The following is a 16,426-nucleotide window of genomic DNA, read 5'->3' as shown; positions in this document are numbered from 1 at the left end:
CCCCCCCCCCCCCCCCGAAGGTAAGCCAGGCACCGTGAAACTCTCTTTTATGGCTTTCTCCACTGTGGAAGTGTAACCTTTGCTTCGGCGCTGTACTGCCGCAGCTCATTGTGTTTTTCTTTCTGCCAAATGTTTTTTTTTGTTCTTCTCCTGGAGCTCGGCTCGCTTTGGATTCAGTCTGACAGCAGCGTGCTGGGAAGTCATACAAACACATTTGGTTTCGGCTTCAATTTGAAATGAAGCTGGCAGCGATTTCTACACCGCATTTACAGACATTCAAAGTCACATAAGGTCAGTATAACTGTGAGAGTGAAGTACTGGCACTTGCAGACTCAAAGTCTTGAACTGCCACCTTGTTAGTAGGGGTTTGAATGGAAACTGGCAGGTGGGGACGCAATCCAGGGGGAAGGGGGGTGTTGGCACTACACCAATATTCCAATGTAAAATTTAAAGCTTTAGTGCATGACTTTTTGATATTATGAACGTCCGTTATATTCAAGCCATTGCAAATTTCGGGGCTACAAAACCTAATTAAGACTATCAGCGCCACACAATTCTCTCTGGACTTCTCAGTATGACTATGTTCAGAAGATTGTGGCATTTCCCATTCAGAATCTCAAGTGAAGATGATGACCTCTTCTGAAGAGTCTGTCATGTTTTTTTCACATGTTTGTGTCCTCTTTGGCTACCAGCAACTAAGTGGAGGAGGGGGGGTGGAGGTGGTGCCAATCAGGGAAGGCATGTGTCATGTGGACGCACCGGCAGTTTCATTGTCATTACATATAATTCCTAATGGAGGCAACAGATACTACGGACTGTTACTTTTAAAGTGGGATGTGGCAGGTTGTGGCACAATCCAGGGGGAAGGGGGGTGTTAACACCACACCAACATTTTTCTAGTCAAATTTGACTTTAACACTAGACTAGGCAATGCTGCCTTGATAAAGTCTCCACACCAGTGGTTTTCAACGTTGTTTATGCCAAGAACCCCTTAACTAAAACCGAGACGGATCATGGACCCCCAACCACATATATGGTATGGGGAGATGATGACACAGTGGATATGACTCATGCCTTTGCTGTGGGAGACCTGGGTTTGGTGTGGGAGACTGGCCACTGACTCGCTTTCCATTTGCATTTGCACTCACAGAACACAGTTTATTAATTTCAAGTTAATGCTAGTGGATTTTTTTAATGGATGCACTGAAATCGAGGAAGCAGTGGGAGAAGTAGTAGACATGATATGTAGTTCATAAACTAAAACATGTCTTATTTCAGGTATCACCAGATGAAATCATATCATTGTCATAGAGTAATCAATCTTTATTACATACTACATAATTATGCCAGTGTACAGGAAAGGCTTTATCTCTGTAGGGGAAGCATTGCTGTAATGAAAGTATTTACAGTGTGTCTTCATTGTTCTCAGTTGGAAACCTAAAACGGATTTTTTTTTTTCATGCTGTTTTGCAAAGCCTGAGTACTATTTAACAGTTTGAAATACATCTGTATTCTCAGCATGACCACGAAGCAGACTGCTTCTGGTCTGTGGTTGAGGGTAAGAAAGAGAAATGGAATTCAAATCTAGCCTAGGCCTCTAGGAAGCACGCCAAGCTTTGAAGCCGTTTTTTCTGAGTCCCTTTTCCCACAACACTCATATAGCAAAAGAGAATTAGTTTTATTTGAGCGTCACAATTATCACATCAGAATTTGATCCATTAGGTACGATAACATTTGGAAAGTCTAGAAGAGCTGCACGATTAATTGCCATTCATGTTAGCCGGAGCGCTTAACCAGAAGTCGCCGGCTCGGCCAGCGGAAATCTCTAGTGCGGTAGTCGATATCGACAACGTTTTATTTCCAAGATTGTTCTGTTGCCAGATATCCATCCCATTCCTCTTCCTTAGTGTTGGCGTTCTAACCTCCGGTGGATTTCTGAGGACTATGGTTACCTGGTCCTCAGATCTCTGCAGGGTAAATCCAGACAGCTAGCTAGACTATCTGTCCAATCAGAGTTTTCTGTTGCACGACTAAAACAACTTGTACATGTTCCACCAAAACTAGTTCCTTCCAGAGGTTAGATTGCAGAGGCACTGTGGCTCTGTCCGGAGATTAGCACCGACCAAGACGATTGTGATTGGTTTCAAGAAATGCCAATAAACCAGAGCAGGTTTTTCTCCCATCCTGGAATGCTGTGTGGACTGGCCAGACCCTCCTCCACAGCGCTGTGGAGATTGGTCTAGCATTGTGAGCAACAATCCCGTTTGTGTAGCGTCTGTGGACAATGGAATGGCGAAGTTGTCTTTTCTTTGACAGTTTTGAAGTCATTTTTCCGTGCCTGGAAGACTGTTGATGTTTAAGGCAGTTTAAATCCAACTGTTTTCCGTTCTCCGGTGTAATCCACTGCTGTCGAGGCTGTTCCAGGTGTTTTGTTTCGCGGGGAGGAGATTGGATGTGTATTGATCATGAAGTGAAGGAGTGAAGTGCAGAAAAAGAGGGTGGGGATTGTGGGTAGCAGACGCCTGAGGATGTGTTCAGACAACACAAGGCTGTTCAGGGAATCAGGGAGGAAGGGAAAAAAGAATACATCGCTCTTTTGTCTCCAATTTTTCTTCTTCCAAGTTGTTTGGCTTTCACTTTCTTTCTCGCTTTGTAATAAGGTATCCTTAAATTTAAATTCCTGAATGTGTTTGTATCGTGGAGACAACGCAACTGAATGTAATTATTGATTTATTTTCTGTTTGTTTCCATTCATTTGTGTGTTTTGTTGCAAAGATGTGTGTTCTCCTCTGCGTCTGGTCAATTTGTTTCTTCGTTGATCTGGCCATCTTCTCCTTTGTTTGCGTGTTGATACTAGTAATTTAGTGTAATGATGAAGAGAATGACAGAGAGACAAATGGGTGGCAAAATTACTACATGATAGAATAGTTGAATGGATGCTGAATTAACAATGTGGATTGGAAATGATGGCTGGCTGGCCAGCTCAGGCCCCAGATCTGTTTCCTTTTCAATGGTTCAATGTTTCAATGGTTCTGACCATTCACTAGTCTTACCGTCACCTTTTGGTATCGCCTCAGCTCGTTGGGAAAAAAGTATCTGTTAGCAGGTACCGTTGACTTTTTTTCATAATGGAAAACCATTAGTTGCATGTGAACTAGTCATTTAAATCCATCAATATGTGTTTTCAGATCAAACTGTTCCTGTCAGTATTCACTTGGACGTCAATATTAAATAGCAGTTTCAGGAAACAAGTCTTTCCGTGGCCGTTGTTAGCAGACAGTGTCTGAAGAGCGGTTGCACCAGGCAACCACATTTGAAATTGAGGGTTTCAAAGGAAGATAGTGCTCCAAAATAAGTTGTTTGGTCCATGAAATGATCAGTTCCAGTCACTATGTCTCTAAAATACAGTTACAATCCAATTTTGTGAAGAAGTTCTATGCTTTACGAGAACACCAAATGTCAAACAAAGCAGTGAGGACCAGATTATTTTCCGGTCTAAACTGTCTATATCATGTTAGAAACCAGAACTCTTTCTTACTTACCCAGGTGCGAGCCTTCCCAAGCCCCAGGTGAAGACGGCGTCTCTGGGTCAGGCCTGTAAGGCTCGCTCCCCTCTGCTGCCCGTCTCAGTCCCGACAGCGCCGGACCTACTGGAGGACGGAGGAATCAAAGCTGCAGAGGATACAGCTGCCAGCGTAAGTCATTTTACACAACAGGTACATCCCTGGGCCCAAGAGTGTCCATGTCAAACATGATCACTATTGGATTCAGTCTTACATGTCCTAATGTACATTTCAGTGTGTCGCACCTAAAGGCAAAAGAAATCTAGAACTTTTTACAGTTGGAAACATAAGCATTCTAAATGGACCCCAGTTGATTTCCTGTTGCAGTGTATGTGAATGGCATCAACCACAAAGGAAGTTAACAAGGGCGTAGACTGTTGCCTAGCAATGGAATTCCATCCAAAGCTTGGGTTTAAAGGGTGCCAAGTCTCGCATTGCCAGACCAGGGTTTCCGCGGGTCTTAAAGTCTAATATTTCAGAATTTTAGGCTTTAAAGGTCCCATGACATGGTGCTTTTTGGACACCTTTACATAGGTCTTAGTGGTCTCTATTACTGTATGTGAAGTCTCTTTTATACAGACCTTAGTGGTCCCCTAATACTGTATCTGAAGTATTTTATATAGACCTTAGTGGTCCATAATACTGTATCTGAAGTCACTTTTATATAGACCTTAGGGGTCCCCTAATACTGTATCTGAAGTCTCTTTTATATAGACCTTAGTGGTCCCCTAGTACTGTATCTGAAGTCTCTTTATATAGACCTTAGTGGTCCCTGATACTGTACCTGAAGTCTCTTTTATATAGACCTTAGTGGTCCCTGATACTGTATCTGAAGTCTCTTTTATATAGACCTTAGTGGTCCCCTAATACCATATCTGAAGTCTCTTTTATATAGACCTTAGTGGTCCCCTAATACCATATGTGAAGTCTCTTTTATATAGACCTTAGTGGTCCCCTAATACCATATCTGAAGTCTCTTTTATATAGACCTTAGTGGTCCCCTAATACCATATGTGAAGTCTCTTTTCCAATATTCAGCCTTGGTGCAGAATTACAGCCACTAGAGCCAGTCCCACAATGAGCTTTCCTTACAAAATTATGACAAAATGCACAATAAACCATAAATATGTAAAAATGAAAACACCATGAGCCCATCATACACTTAGTTTTTTCTCCCTTTTTTAATTTGCACATTTTACAAACATGTTGTACAATATCTAAACAAATTGGCATCTTACGTCATTCACAAAGAAATTTGTTTCCATCCAGGAAACATTACAACTTTACTTGATTAAAAAAAACAAAAAGAAGGTAGAAAACAATAAAAGATATACATAAAATACTATACACGGACTAGATGAAATGGAATAAAGGCTATGTAATCACATGTCTTTGAAAAAGATCTAGCAGTAGATTTGCTATATTGATATATTGACATTGATCGCTATTGATCTAGTCTTTTCCCATCAGCCCCCTGCCCCCTAACACACACACGCGCACAAACAAACACACACACACACACACACACAAACACACGAACACTGCTAGTTGATAGATTGTGACAATGTGTGAAAATGTAAGTACAGTGCAACGGTGCTTTTATGTTATCAGTGAGTTATTTAAAGAGGGATACGGATAAAATGGATGCAACTCCAATGCGAGTACATTGCATATTTGTTTGGAACTATTTTCAGCGGCGGATTTATTTAGTGCTCTAGTGCGTATTTGTTGCCGAAAGATGCTGTGTTTGGTATTGAGTCAGAACAAACTACTGTGTGTGTGTGTGTGTGTGTGTGTGTGTGTGTGTGTGTGTGTGTGTGTTTATGGTATTGAAGGAATCTCTGTTGATGCAACAGTCACTTTGTGTACTTGCACATAATATTCTGTTCTTCGCCCTTATTCTGAAAAAGATGATATTGCAACTAAGCTGTTTACACAGCTGATGAAAGTGAATATTCCACTAGTGCTACCGTTTACAAGTAGCTCTGCAAAAAAAAACGTAGCCTTGTTGGCTGGTTGGTTTGTGAACAACAACCATAGCAACGCACAGAGCTGACTGTACCCATATAAATAGTTTCCTTAATATCAATAGTTTGGACAGACTCGGGAGTCGTCCAAATATCTCAGCTACTTTACCCATTGCCAATCTGGCAAACCGGTTATATAAAAAAAATTCAAACGCCGATGGTTAGACCCTAACCATCTAACAAGCCCACTCCTGGATCGACTGCACCCCTTCATTCTTCCATCCTCTTAAAATAATATTTCATGCTATTATTAAACTAGTCTGGACCCAGCTTCTTATGTGCCCATCCAAAGCGCTTAGGATTGACCCATCTATGACTTTAACATGCTTGAATGACAATGAATCTGAATCTGAAGAGAGGAGAGGAACCGTAAAGGACAACAAAGAAGGTTAAGGAGGAGAGGAAAAGTACAAAGAGACTATGAAGAAGAAGAAATGAACGGGAGAAGAGGAGTATAGAAGAAAAGAAGGTGAGAAGGAGTGGGAGGGAGGAAGAGGAGGAAGGAAGGGGAAAGGAAAAAGAGGAAAGGTGAAGAAGAAAATCTCCAGGAAAATAGGGAAGGAACAGGAGATAAGGAGAGGAAGAGGAGGGGGGAAAATGAAAACACCAAAGGGTGAGCAAGGGGAGGTGCAGACTGGAACATTGGAAAATAAAAAAGAAGTCAGAGAGATGCGTATGAGGGAGGAGAGGAAGGAGGGAGGGGAGCCAGAGGATGACAAGCATCAAGATGAACGACAGAAGTTGATGATGTGGAGGGACGCCGGATGTTGGCACTTGTTAAATATTCATACGTGACTCAATGACAATAGGACAGGAGGAGCCGTCACCACGGCAACGAGAAGAGAGGAAGGGACAGAGGAGGAAAGGAATAAAGGAGAGGAGGGAAAAAAAAACAAGGAGAGAAAAGGAAACGTAGGGCTGGGTATCATACAAAGTTTTTAATATTAACAATGTTACTTTGGTACCGGTACCTTAATGATTTTCCACTTTTTTTGTGAGACCAATTTTAGAAAAAAGAAGACGTTACACCAGGGGTCTTCAACAGGGGGTCGGCGACCCCTAGGGGGTCCGCGGAGGTACTGCATGGGGATCGCGAAAGTTTTTGTTGATTAGACTTTTTTTTATATTCCCCCCCCCCCCCCCCCCCCCCCCCCCCTGCAATTTTTTCCACTAATTGAAATGTCTTTAAATACACATTAACATGAATTCAACACACTGTAGTAAACAGATAAATGGAGGCAGAAGATGTCTTTCAGTCATCAATGCACACAATATATATAATTAGGGGGTCCCCGCTCCATCTTGCCATCAGTTTGGGGGTCCTTGGCCTGGAAAACGTTGAAGACCCCTGCGTTACACTATACCACATTTCGGCATAAATCTTTTTATTTACCTTTCAGCTCCGACTTCTTGAAACACCTCTGTAACGTAGAGTTTTTCCTGCGTGTCCCTATGACGTGTAACGCTGGACAGCCAATCACAGACATTATTAGATTTTGGTAGAAGCATGCTGCGTGCTGATTGGCTCGCTGACACTGATTGGCTTTCCTCCTTGTAGTGATATTCGGTAGTGAATGACGAGGCATTTCATGATACTCTAAAGTATAAATAAAAAGGATGGAATTCACTACCCAGCCCAAGGAAAGGAGACAAAAGAGAGGGCGGGAGAGGTGTAAATAAAGAACAAAGAAAGAGAGTAGAGGAGTAAATTGTCGTTGTAGCAACAGGGAGGGAGGGATGATTCTGGAGGAAGAAAGATGGAAGGAAAGAGATGGGAGAAGAAAAGGGGAGGAGGGCAGAAGGAGGGGGCCACCTTGACAATTGGAGGAGAGGGATGCTTCTGGAAGGAGAGACAAGGAGGAGGAGTAAGAGCGCTATAGATGGGAGGGGAGAAGGAAGAAAGGGGGATGGGAGAAAGAGAGAGAAGATGAAGCAGTGAGATGATGAAAATCAGGGGAGGAGTGGATCAAACGAGATGGAAAGGTGGAAAAGAGGAGGAGAGAGGGAGAGGGTAAGGAGGTGTTAAAGGTCAACAGGTCTTTCTCTTCATCCGCTCTTCTATCTCTGTAATTGATCTAGTCTTTTCCCATCAGCCCCCTGCCCCCTAACACACACACACGCGCACAAACAAACACACACACACACACACACACAAACACTGCTAGTTGATAGACTGTGACAAACGAGTGAAAATGTAAGTACAGTGCAACGGTGCTTTTATGTTATAAGTGAGTTATTTAAAGAGGAACGGATAAAATGAATGCAACTCCAATGCGAGTACATAGCGTATTTGTTTGGAACTATTTCCAGCTGCGGATTTATTTGGCGCTCTAGTGCGTATTTGTGGCTGTAGGATGCTGTGTTTGGGATTGAGTCAAAACAAATTACTGTGTGTGTGTGTGTGTGTGTGTGTGTGTGTGTGTGTGTGTTTGTGTTTAAGGTATTGAAGGAATCTCTTAGTTGATGCAACAGTCACTTTGTTTACATGCACATAATATTCTGTTCTTCGCCCTTATTCTGAAAAAGATGACATTGCGACTAAGCTGTTTACACGGCTAATGAAAGTGAATATTCCACTAGTGTTACTGTTCAATTCTTACAACCACCGTCTTGACAAGGTTGGTGTTTCGATGTTTGCGCATGTTCAAAAACCTGTTGATATCCAAGTCTTTGATAATCTTTAAACTGGCTGCCTTTCTCCCTTTCTTTTTGGCATACCGTAGCCTTGCTGGCTGGTTGGTTTGTGTACAATAACCATAGCAACGCACAGAGCTGACTGTGACCATAAAAAGGAAAGAGGTCTTAAAGTGACCATATTATGTAAAAATCACTTTTTTTTTAGTGAGATCCGGTTTGTCCTCTGTCTTCAGTCTCGGGTGAGCTGTTCAACATCTGCACGGCTTTCTACGTCACTAGCCAAGACGAGGTGGCTAAACGTAGCATGCTAGCTTGTTCTCAATGATAAAACACTGCTCCAACACACACTAGTTGACCATAATCTCCAAAAGAACTACTTCCTGTCCCGGTTGTGCAGGTATTCCACAAGTGGCCCTGGTCTAGAAGAAGTCTCCCAGCTAATCCTGCCTTGGACTGACCATAGCTGGAGAAAGAGTTATCTAGCTGATGGGATCTTACCGAGCTACTGAGCATGTGCAACTCCCAGCAAAGATAGTATATAAGTGAGATGTCTCAGTCTGTAGATAAAACAAGTGAGATGTCTCACTCTGGAGCTAAAACAGAGACCCAAACACACTGGTTGAAAACAGGATCTGCAGCAATGTGCAGTACAACAAAAATATGGTGTTTTTTGAAAATGAAAACATGGAAACCTATTCTGGTACAACCTCAAAATACAATTATGAACCTGAAAATGAGCAGAATATAGGTGTGTTTAACTGTGGTAAAAACTTGGAATAAGATGCATATTCCGAATGCGCTGTATACATGTCCGAAAAAATGCCTCTAATAAATCTAATAATCTGAATAATAATGGAATATCCCACGTCTTAATCGTAAAATGCTGAATTTGGAAAAGAAGTGGCATCGGCTTTATAGTAGTTTGTAATGTTGGCGTTTCGGCGGTGGTCCAATTTGAGAAAGCATTTGGAATGTGTGGACAGAAAAGCTGTAAACGTATCTGTCAGTATGAAAGTGAGTGAGTTCACATGTGCTCTTGTCGCATTAGCTGGCGTTGGGATGACTCTCTGACGGATTACAGAGGAGCATGAGTCCAGGTCGGCAGGCCGACAGAGATAACAGGATATCAGAGGGAAACACATTGCATCGACCAGGGGGGGTTATCCCATTGATGAAGAGTTTTCAGACTCTGTTAAACTCTGCTATTACGGGTCAACAAATGAGATCAGGAGGTCACTGGGTTTTCCTATGATTTTTACAGAAACCTTCTTGTCCTCGGAAGATGGAAAATACCTGGCAGTGTGGGGCTTCTAGATGAGATTGGATGGCCTCATTCAGAGTGAAAGAGGAAGGTCACACTCTGTTTATTACACAGATAAAGGACAACCGTACAGCTTTTGTTAAGTCTCCTTTCTTCCTATGATGTGAATCTCCTCAGTCTGAGATTTATATCAATGAAAAGCCACACTGGAGAACCAAATACACAGAAAAGAACAAGGAAAAACTGCTATTGTACGAATAAAGGACATTGGCATTGCCAAAGTTGATAGGGGATGAAATAGTATGAAATAAAGTAGATCAATTATACGGAGTATAGTGGAATTTGGAAAATCGATTAATGTATTGATACGCCACTACGGGTCAAATGTTCGAATCTGGAGCACATTCAGGGTACGTGTGCCATATTCAGTGTCATTTGGAAGAACTGTTGGTGTAATAAAGTGTCAATACAATATGCCAGTAAAGCATCATTGTGGGATATAGTAAGCAAGCTTTTAATGGATGATCAGTGAAATACTGTTCTGACCTTACTGTCTTAGTTAGCTGGTAAAGTGGCTGCTGCTGGTGGATTCAGGAGGTTTCTTAACTGTTGCTGTGTCCTGATCGGGCCCCGCTAATGTGTTCAATGGGGGCGATATAAAAATCTATAAATGACTAGAGGTTAAGTTGTCCTGAGGGAGAAATCGGTCGAAAGCGGATCCAACATGCATCTCTCTGGTCAGGTTAAAAGCTTTAACTGGACCAGACTGGTATCTATATTTTCAAATCTAGGTCAGCAGGTTCAGGCCTCGCTGGAGCGAGACATGCCGTATAAATGCTTCATTTCAAAATAAAAGGGTACAGTGGAAAGCTGAACATCTCAGAAAGTTGTCAGAATTAAAAAATAAAATGAATTGTTTCAAACATAGAATGTGACTGTGACAAATATTGGTCAGCTGTTGTCATCTTTGGCGTTTGGCACATCTACCCTTTTGATAAATAATTGACATTTTCTGATCTTGAGAACAAATATAAATAGATAAAGTACAAATCAAGTTTATCCAAACGAATTAACACAGCTTCTCCAGTATACATATTTTAATAATTTCACTTAGTCATGGGAGACACTTTTAATTTCTTTTTTATAAGTTACAATATTTGATTCTACATGGGTAAATTTAATTTTTTTCTGAACGAAACAGCACTCTTTCAACTAGGGCTGCAACTAATGATTATTTGAATTAGCATTTAACATTTTGATTGTATTCACAAGTAACTGAAAAAAATGTCTGACACATATTGCCAGAATCCAAGGTATGGCCTGTAATTTCCTGTTTTGTCCAACAGTCAGAAACCCAAAGATACTCTTATTTACAATTATATAAAAAGAAGAAAAAAGCAGCAAATTTGTACACTAGAGAAACTGGAACTAAAGAATAGTTGATTAAATTATAGTAACAATTGTTCCATTATATAAAGCTAGATAGACTGTGAATCGACTAATTGTAATAAAATCACGCATTTCAGCTCTAATAATAGCTTCTACTCTTTAAAAAACTAAAACGATTAGTCAATCAATCAATTAGTCAAATGAGAGAAAAAGAAATTGGCAACTACTTGGAGACTTGATTACCATTGAATTTGTATTTAATTTTTTTAATATATGTAGGATATATTTTCAAATTATAGGATTTTCTGCTTATCTCAGTTGTATGTGAAAGTACTGATTGTTTTGGTATAGTAATTAGTATAATTGGTTGTCGTGGTTGGACAACAAGCAGTTTGGCTTTAGGTAATTGTAACTGGCATTTTTTTGCAATTGAAATTATACATATCAGTTGAATAATCAATGTTGAAAATCTATATAAATAAGTGGATTTTCACTTAGTCTTCTGCAGTGACATGAATGCAGGATGAGTGCAGTGTAGTGAAGGACTCGTGTCTCGACTCTCTACAGTGCTAATACAGAACGAGTACAAAGACATGGGTTGGGCCATTGACACGAACCTTTCAATTTAAGTGTGAGAAATATTTCCGCTGGGCCTTCATTGGTTTTCCATGGCGTGCTGAGGAGGATATTGAATATATTTTTTTCCAACTGCAGAGACAAACTCTGCATGAAGGCCACGCTCAATAAAACACACTGAGGGAGTGTGTAAAAGATGTGCATTTGACTGTCACACACACACAAACACAGAGCTAGAGGGACTTAAGGCAAGCCCACTCAGAGGTTTGTAAAGCCGGAGTGAACATGCCGTTACACAGTGATCCCGGATTCTCTGCAGGATTAACGGGAAGCCGTTCCTGTCAGCGTGTCCGGTCCTTTTAGACGCATGCAGACCAATGACGGCAACAACTCGTAACAGTGCAGACACATTTGGCAAATGCAGAGGAACTAGTGGCAACAAAGACCAACTGTGGTGTTGCGTCACAGTGCCTCTAGTCCCGTGTCTTGGCAAAGTAATTGCACTTTCACGTCAAAGACTACGGCCCAGGGCCAACTGGACTGGACGTCCTGTACCGGTGTGAGAGGAAACAACTCTCGTCTTTCAAAAAGGGAAACCGGGTATACAAACCGTTGGTATGGTGCCTCTGCCTTACTACCCGCTGGGACAACAGGGGACAATCTAGCTGGCTATCTCCCATCATCCGCTGTCATCCCGCAAGTCATTCATTTTCTCTGTAAAGGAGTCTCCGTGCAGTGGTAAAACCGAGGGGCCGAGGAGAATATACAAATCATTTATTATGTTTAAACAGCTGTATACTACCATACTACCATCCCTGTAAAAATAAATTAAAAAGATGCTGGGTGGACTTTTAAAAGGCAACAAGAACGGAACAGTTGGGTTTAGGAAAAGTAGGTAGGTGGGGTTATTAAATTATCGTTCCGTGACACACGGGACAAGGACAGGACTCAGACCCCTGGGTCTCGTGGTTGAAAGTCACGATTGTTTGATCCATTCACCACCCCGGCCAAGCTAATCGGGATTACACGCTACCGTTGCTGCTATTAATATTACGTCATCTTAAAGCTCCGGGGAGCTGCTGCTCTGCCCGGAGCGCTCCATGCACACGCTGCAGGGGGCTTTTTGCATCATATCTGGCGCGGAGAGGCCACTTTTTAAGTTTATTTTCTGTGCTTTTCTGTCTTTATTATTTCTTGATAGGACAGCTAGGTGAGAAAGGGGAGAGCCCCTCTCTCCCCTTTCTCACCGCTGCATCAAGGCGTAAACCTCAAGGCATTAATTTCTCAGTACATGTGCGCCTGCTCTACCACTGGGTGGGAGTATGGGTTGACGTAACATATGCGGAAGAAGCCAAACATTTCTTTTTTTCAATTAAAGCTCAAAATAATTTTTCTGACTTACAGAAGCTGACCTGTTGTGACAACAAACCACGCACACTCCTCTCCTGTAGGAGAAGCACCGTCCCTGAACGACAGTTTACAACTGCGGTGCTGCTCAGAGTGGCAGCTTCTAAAGAGGTGCTTAACGAGAGCCGCTCGCCTGACACCTGCCACAGGCTTGCCATCGCAAAGCCGCCCGGCTGGCAATGGCAGTAATGCACACTCGCTCTCTCGTTTGTTATAGAAAAAAGGTTTTGCGTCGAAAGGAGCCAGTTGAGGTGGTTCGGCCATCTTGTAAGGATGCCTCCTGGGCGCCTCCCTAGGGAGATGGTCCAGGCACCGCCAGCCGGGAGGAGGCTTTGGGGAAGACCCAGGACTAGGTGGAGAGACTATATCTCCAACCTGGCCTGGGAACGCCTTCGAGATCCCCCAGTCGTAGCTAGTTGATGTGGCTCAGGAAAGGGAAGTTTGGGTTCCCCTGCTGGGGCTGCTGCCCCCGCGACCCTATACCAGTTTTACCAGGTTTAACATACAGATTTTAAAAACACTCAACAAAAAGCTTTCATGATTTTTTTTAAAGCTTTTTATTTGTTACGTAGTTTATTTAAAAGAACTAACTTAAAACTACAGCAAATGAAAATATAGATTATTTAAGGAAGTCAGGTCCCAACAGGATTATATTTTTTTAACCAGCAAAGTTATTACACATACAGTATACATTTCAAAATGGTCAAAATGACCGTCGTGTTTGTTCGAATGTGTTTGAGTCTAAGTATTATGCTTAGTTAAGCTCAACGTGTTCCTCTGGTCAATGGCTGGAAGGTCCTTGATTAATAGAGTTACCACAGAGATATTCAGGCAGGTTTTACCTTTAACCTTTTGTTAATTTTTTTGTCTTTCAGGTTTATGAGCAGGACGACCTTTCAGAGCAGATGGCCAGTCTAGAAGGCCTGATGAAGCAGCTCAACGCCATTACCGGCTCCGCCTTCTAACCCCTGGCACCGGCCCAGCCCAGCCCAGCCCAGCCCTTCTCCTTGGTCCAGTCTTGAAACTTTCTTCAAGCCTGCTGTCCTTAGCTAGGGGCTGCATCTGGTCAATCTGAGTTTGAAGACACGTCTTTGGAATCAGACCTACATCTGTGCTGGGTTGAGTTTCTTTGGTTTCTACTGGTCTCAGGTAGTGTCCACTATTTGGGACCAGGATAGGATAGAAGGGAATCAGAACAGAGGACAAAGCTCCAGCGACACAGCATCAGCTCTAAGAACAGGACAATGGTGGAGGGGCTTCTTTAGGAGTTTAAACTGAAACCCCTCTAGACTCTTCAACCTTAAACACAAAACTAGAAAAAACCCTTTGCCTAGCGCCCTCCACTTAATGACACAGGATGATGGGATTATCACAAAAAAGAAGACAAAGTTATAAGATCCCTCCTGTTTCTCTTCTTTGTGGTAATTGTTAGCGTCCTCGCTGAGTTATGCATAACTCAGTTACTGTGACTGTAGCTTATTTATTTTTCACAATCGCTGTTGGAAGTATTCCTTTTGGCTTTTTGGTTTTTGTTTGGATATTCCAACTTTGTGCAGTTCCAAGGATGTGTATGTGGTTTAAAATGCCAAAAGAACCTACAGTAAGATATGGAAAATGCATCCTCAACCACCAAAGTTTCAACAAAACCTTCTTTTTCTAACCCGGATCGTTGGTGGCCTGTCGTGCTGATGCAAGGCGATCCTCTCTGGCGTGTCATCCCTGCTTTTCCAAACAAAACAACTTTCCCTCAGAACCCATGCAACATTTCACCTCTGGATTCCGAGGTTTCAAAAAACAAAAGGGATTAATGATGATGATTTTAGCCGGTTCGAAGCAGTGTAAGAACCTACTAGACCGGTCTGAATCGCCTGGATCTGATCCAGCTGACTACTCTCACAGGACTGTATAGAAACCTCTATAGACACCCACAGTCTGTTGCTGCTCTTTATCAAGCCTTTACACTCCCTAACCCAGACTTACTCCAATCTTTACCTACAAAGACTTGTGTCGTGGCCAAATTCTCATTTTGTAAAACTTATTGTAACCTTCTTTGCTTTTGCTCCTTGTTCAAGTCTGTCTGAGTCTCAACCATGGACTGGAAGTCAATGAAAAGCAGTACGATGATCTGTGTAGAACAAACATTTCTTATAACAAATGTTATGAGAAATCTGGATTTGGATTGGTATGACCCATCCCGGACAAATTAAGATTGACTTTATATGGTATATGGTGATTGGTCCTTTTGAGAAACGTGTTTTTACAAATTCAGTCTTAACCCCTCAGTCACGTCTGTATGTATGTCACATTCAGTGCATTGCGTTGCCCCCTGCTAGTTGCAGTTTTGAAGACAGATCGCCTTCTGCCAAATGGCAGTACCTAGTTTCCATCCACGTGTCAATCGAATTATGTGAAGATCGGTAAAAAAACTCATGTGATAAACAATAAAGCCGGTGAAAATGTGTTTCCATCCAACGGCGTTAAAGCCAATAAAACCTGTGGTAATGACATCACATGCTTTCTGGCGATCAAATTGGTATATCTAATTGATTTTAGACATTTTAACCTGTTTCCATTCATTGTTGCACTGAATCATACAACATTTAACCAAACATTTGCGAACAAAGTTTTTATAGACAAAATGGACCCTGCCGTCCACCAACAAATGATAAATATGGGACAAGTTGTAATAGTGCTTATGTGCCAGCTGATAGCGACTTATCAAGTTATGATAAGAATACAACAACGATATCAACCCATTGCTATGATGATGCAGATGCAACTTGGCTTTTATTTTCCCTCTGACAACTCTATTTTGAGACATGTCTCTCTGTCTGAGCGTCATCCATTGACTCCGCAGAACGTCCCACGGCTTGTCCTAACCTTTGTCGGCCATGTCCTTTGCGAGTTCCTGATAAATTAAATTCAGAAAGTCTCTCGTCTCCTCGTCCGTCCACTTCCATCCATCTTTGTTGACACCCCCCATGTGTCCAGACAGAGCAGAAATACTGGGCGGAAATGAACTAAAACTTATTCTTCTTCATTTTGTGGCGGGTTGCAACCATAAAATGACCTAAAACTTAATTCATCACTTAATCGGCAAATTACATTTCGATTAGCATTTATCGCATAAGCCGTACATCGATCAAGAGAAAATCCGATGAGACCGAACAAATTTTCTTTTAGTCATTATTCACGAGATTCCATCAAATTTTGCTGTTTTCAGAAGGCATTTTTCATTCGATATCACTTAATTCCGATAAAAACGTGTGGATGGAAACATAGGTTATGTTGTTGGCTTTTGGGACGCGTGTTCACAAAAGACTACAGTTACATTTTAGAGGCGCAGTCACTGAGGCAAGGTTATGGTAAAAAAATGATTCGGAGCACTGGCAGTTTATTCTCTTAAAAAAAATATTAACTTAATGAACTGTTATCTCTGGATCATAATCTCAATTATAAAAACTATCATCTAGTTTTCCAGTTTGAAATTTGTCGTAACTGTGATGAAAAAATAACGATTGTGAAGGAGGTGTTACAGCAAAAGGAAAAGGAATCAAGTTGTTTTT

At 41.8% G+C, this 16,426-nt stretch overlaps 1 protein-coding gene across 1 annotated transcript in view; it reads left to right on the top strand.

The window, feature by feature from the left end:
• dcc (DCC netrin 1 receptor) overlaps window positions 1-14,051 on the top strand; it is a gene marked incomplete at its 5' end in the record, with an annotated part of 178,856 nt that extends 164,805 nt beyond the window's left edge. The window contains 2 exons of the mRNA XM_034897161.1: window positions 3,547-3,695; window positions 13,736-14,051. Of these exons, the coding sequence (XP_034753052.1) occupies window positions 3,547-3,695; window positions 13,736-13,825 (239 nt within the window). The remainder of the gene's footprint in view (window positions 1-3,546; window positions 3,696-13,735) is intronic.
• Between the last annotated feature and the right edge of the window lie 2,375 nt (window positions 14,052-16,426).

Source organism: Etheostoma cragini, chromosome 16 (assembly GCF_013103735.1).
Source record: "Etheostoma cragini isolate CJK2018 chromosome 16, CSU_Ecrag_1.0, whole genome shotgun sequence".
Classification (NCBI taxonomy): domain Eukaryota; kingdom Metazoa; phylum Chordata; class Actinopteri; order Perciformes; family Percidae; genus Etheostoma; species Etheostoma cragini.
Note: the sequence above shows the minus strand (reverse complement) of the source record. Positions and strands in the feature narration are given on the sequence as shown.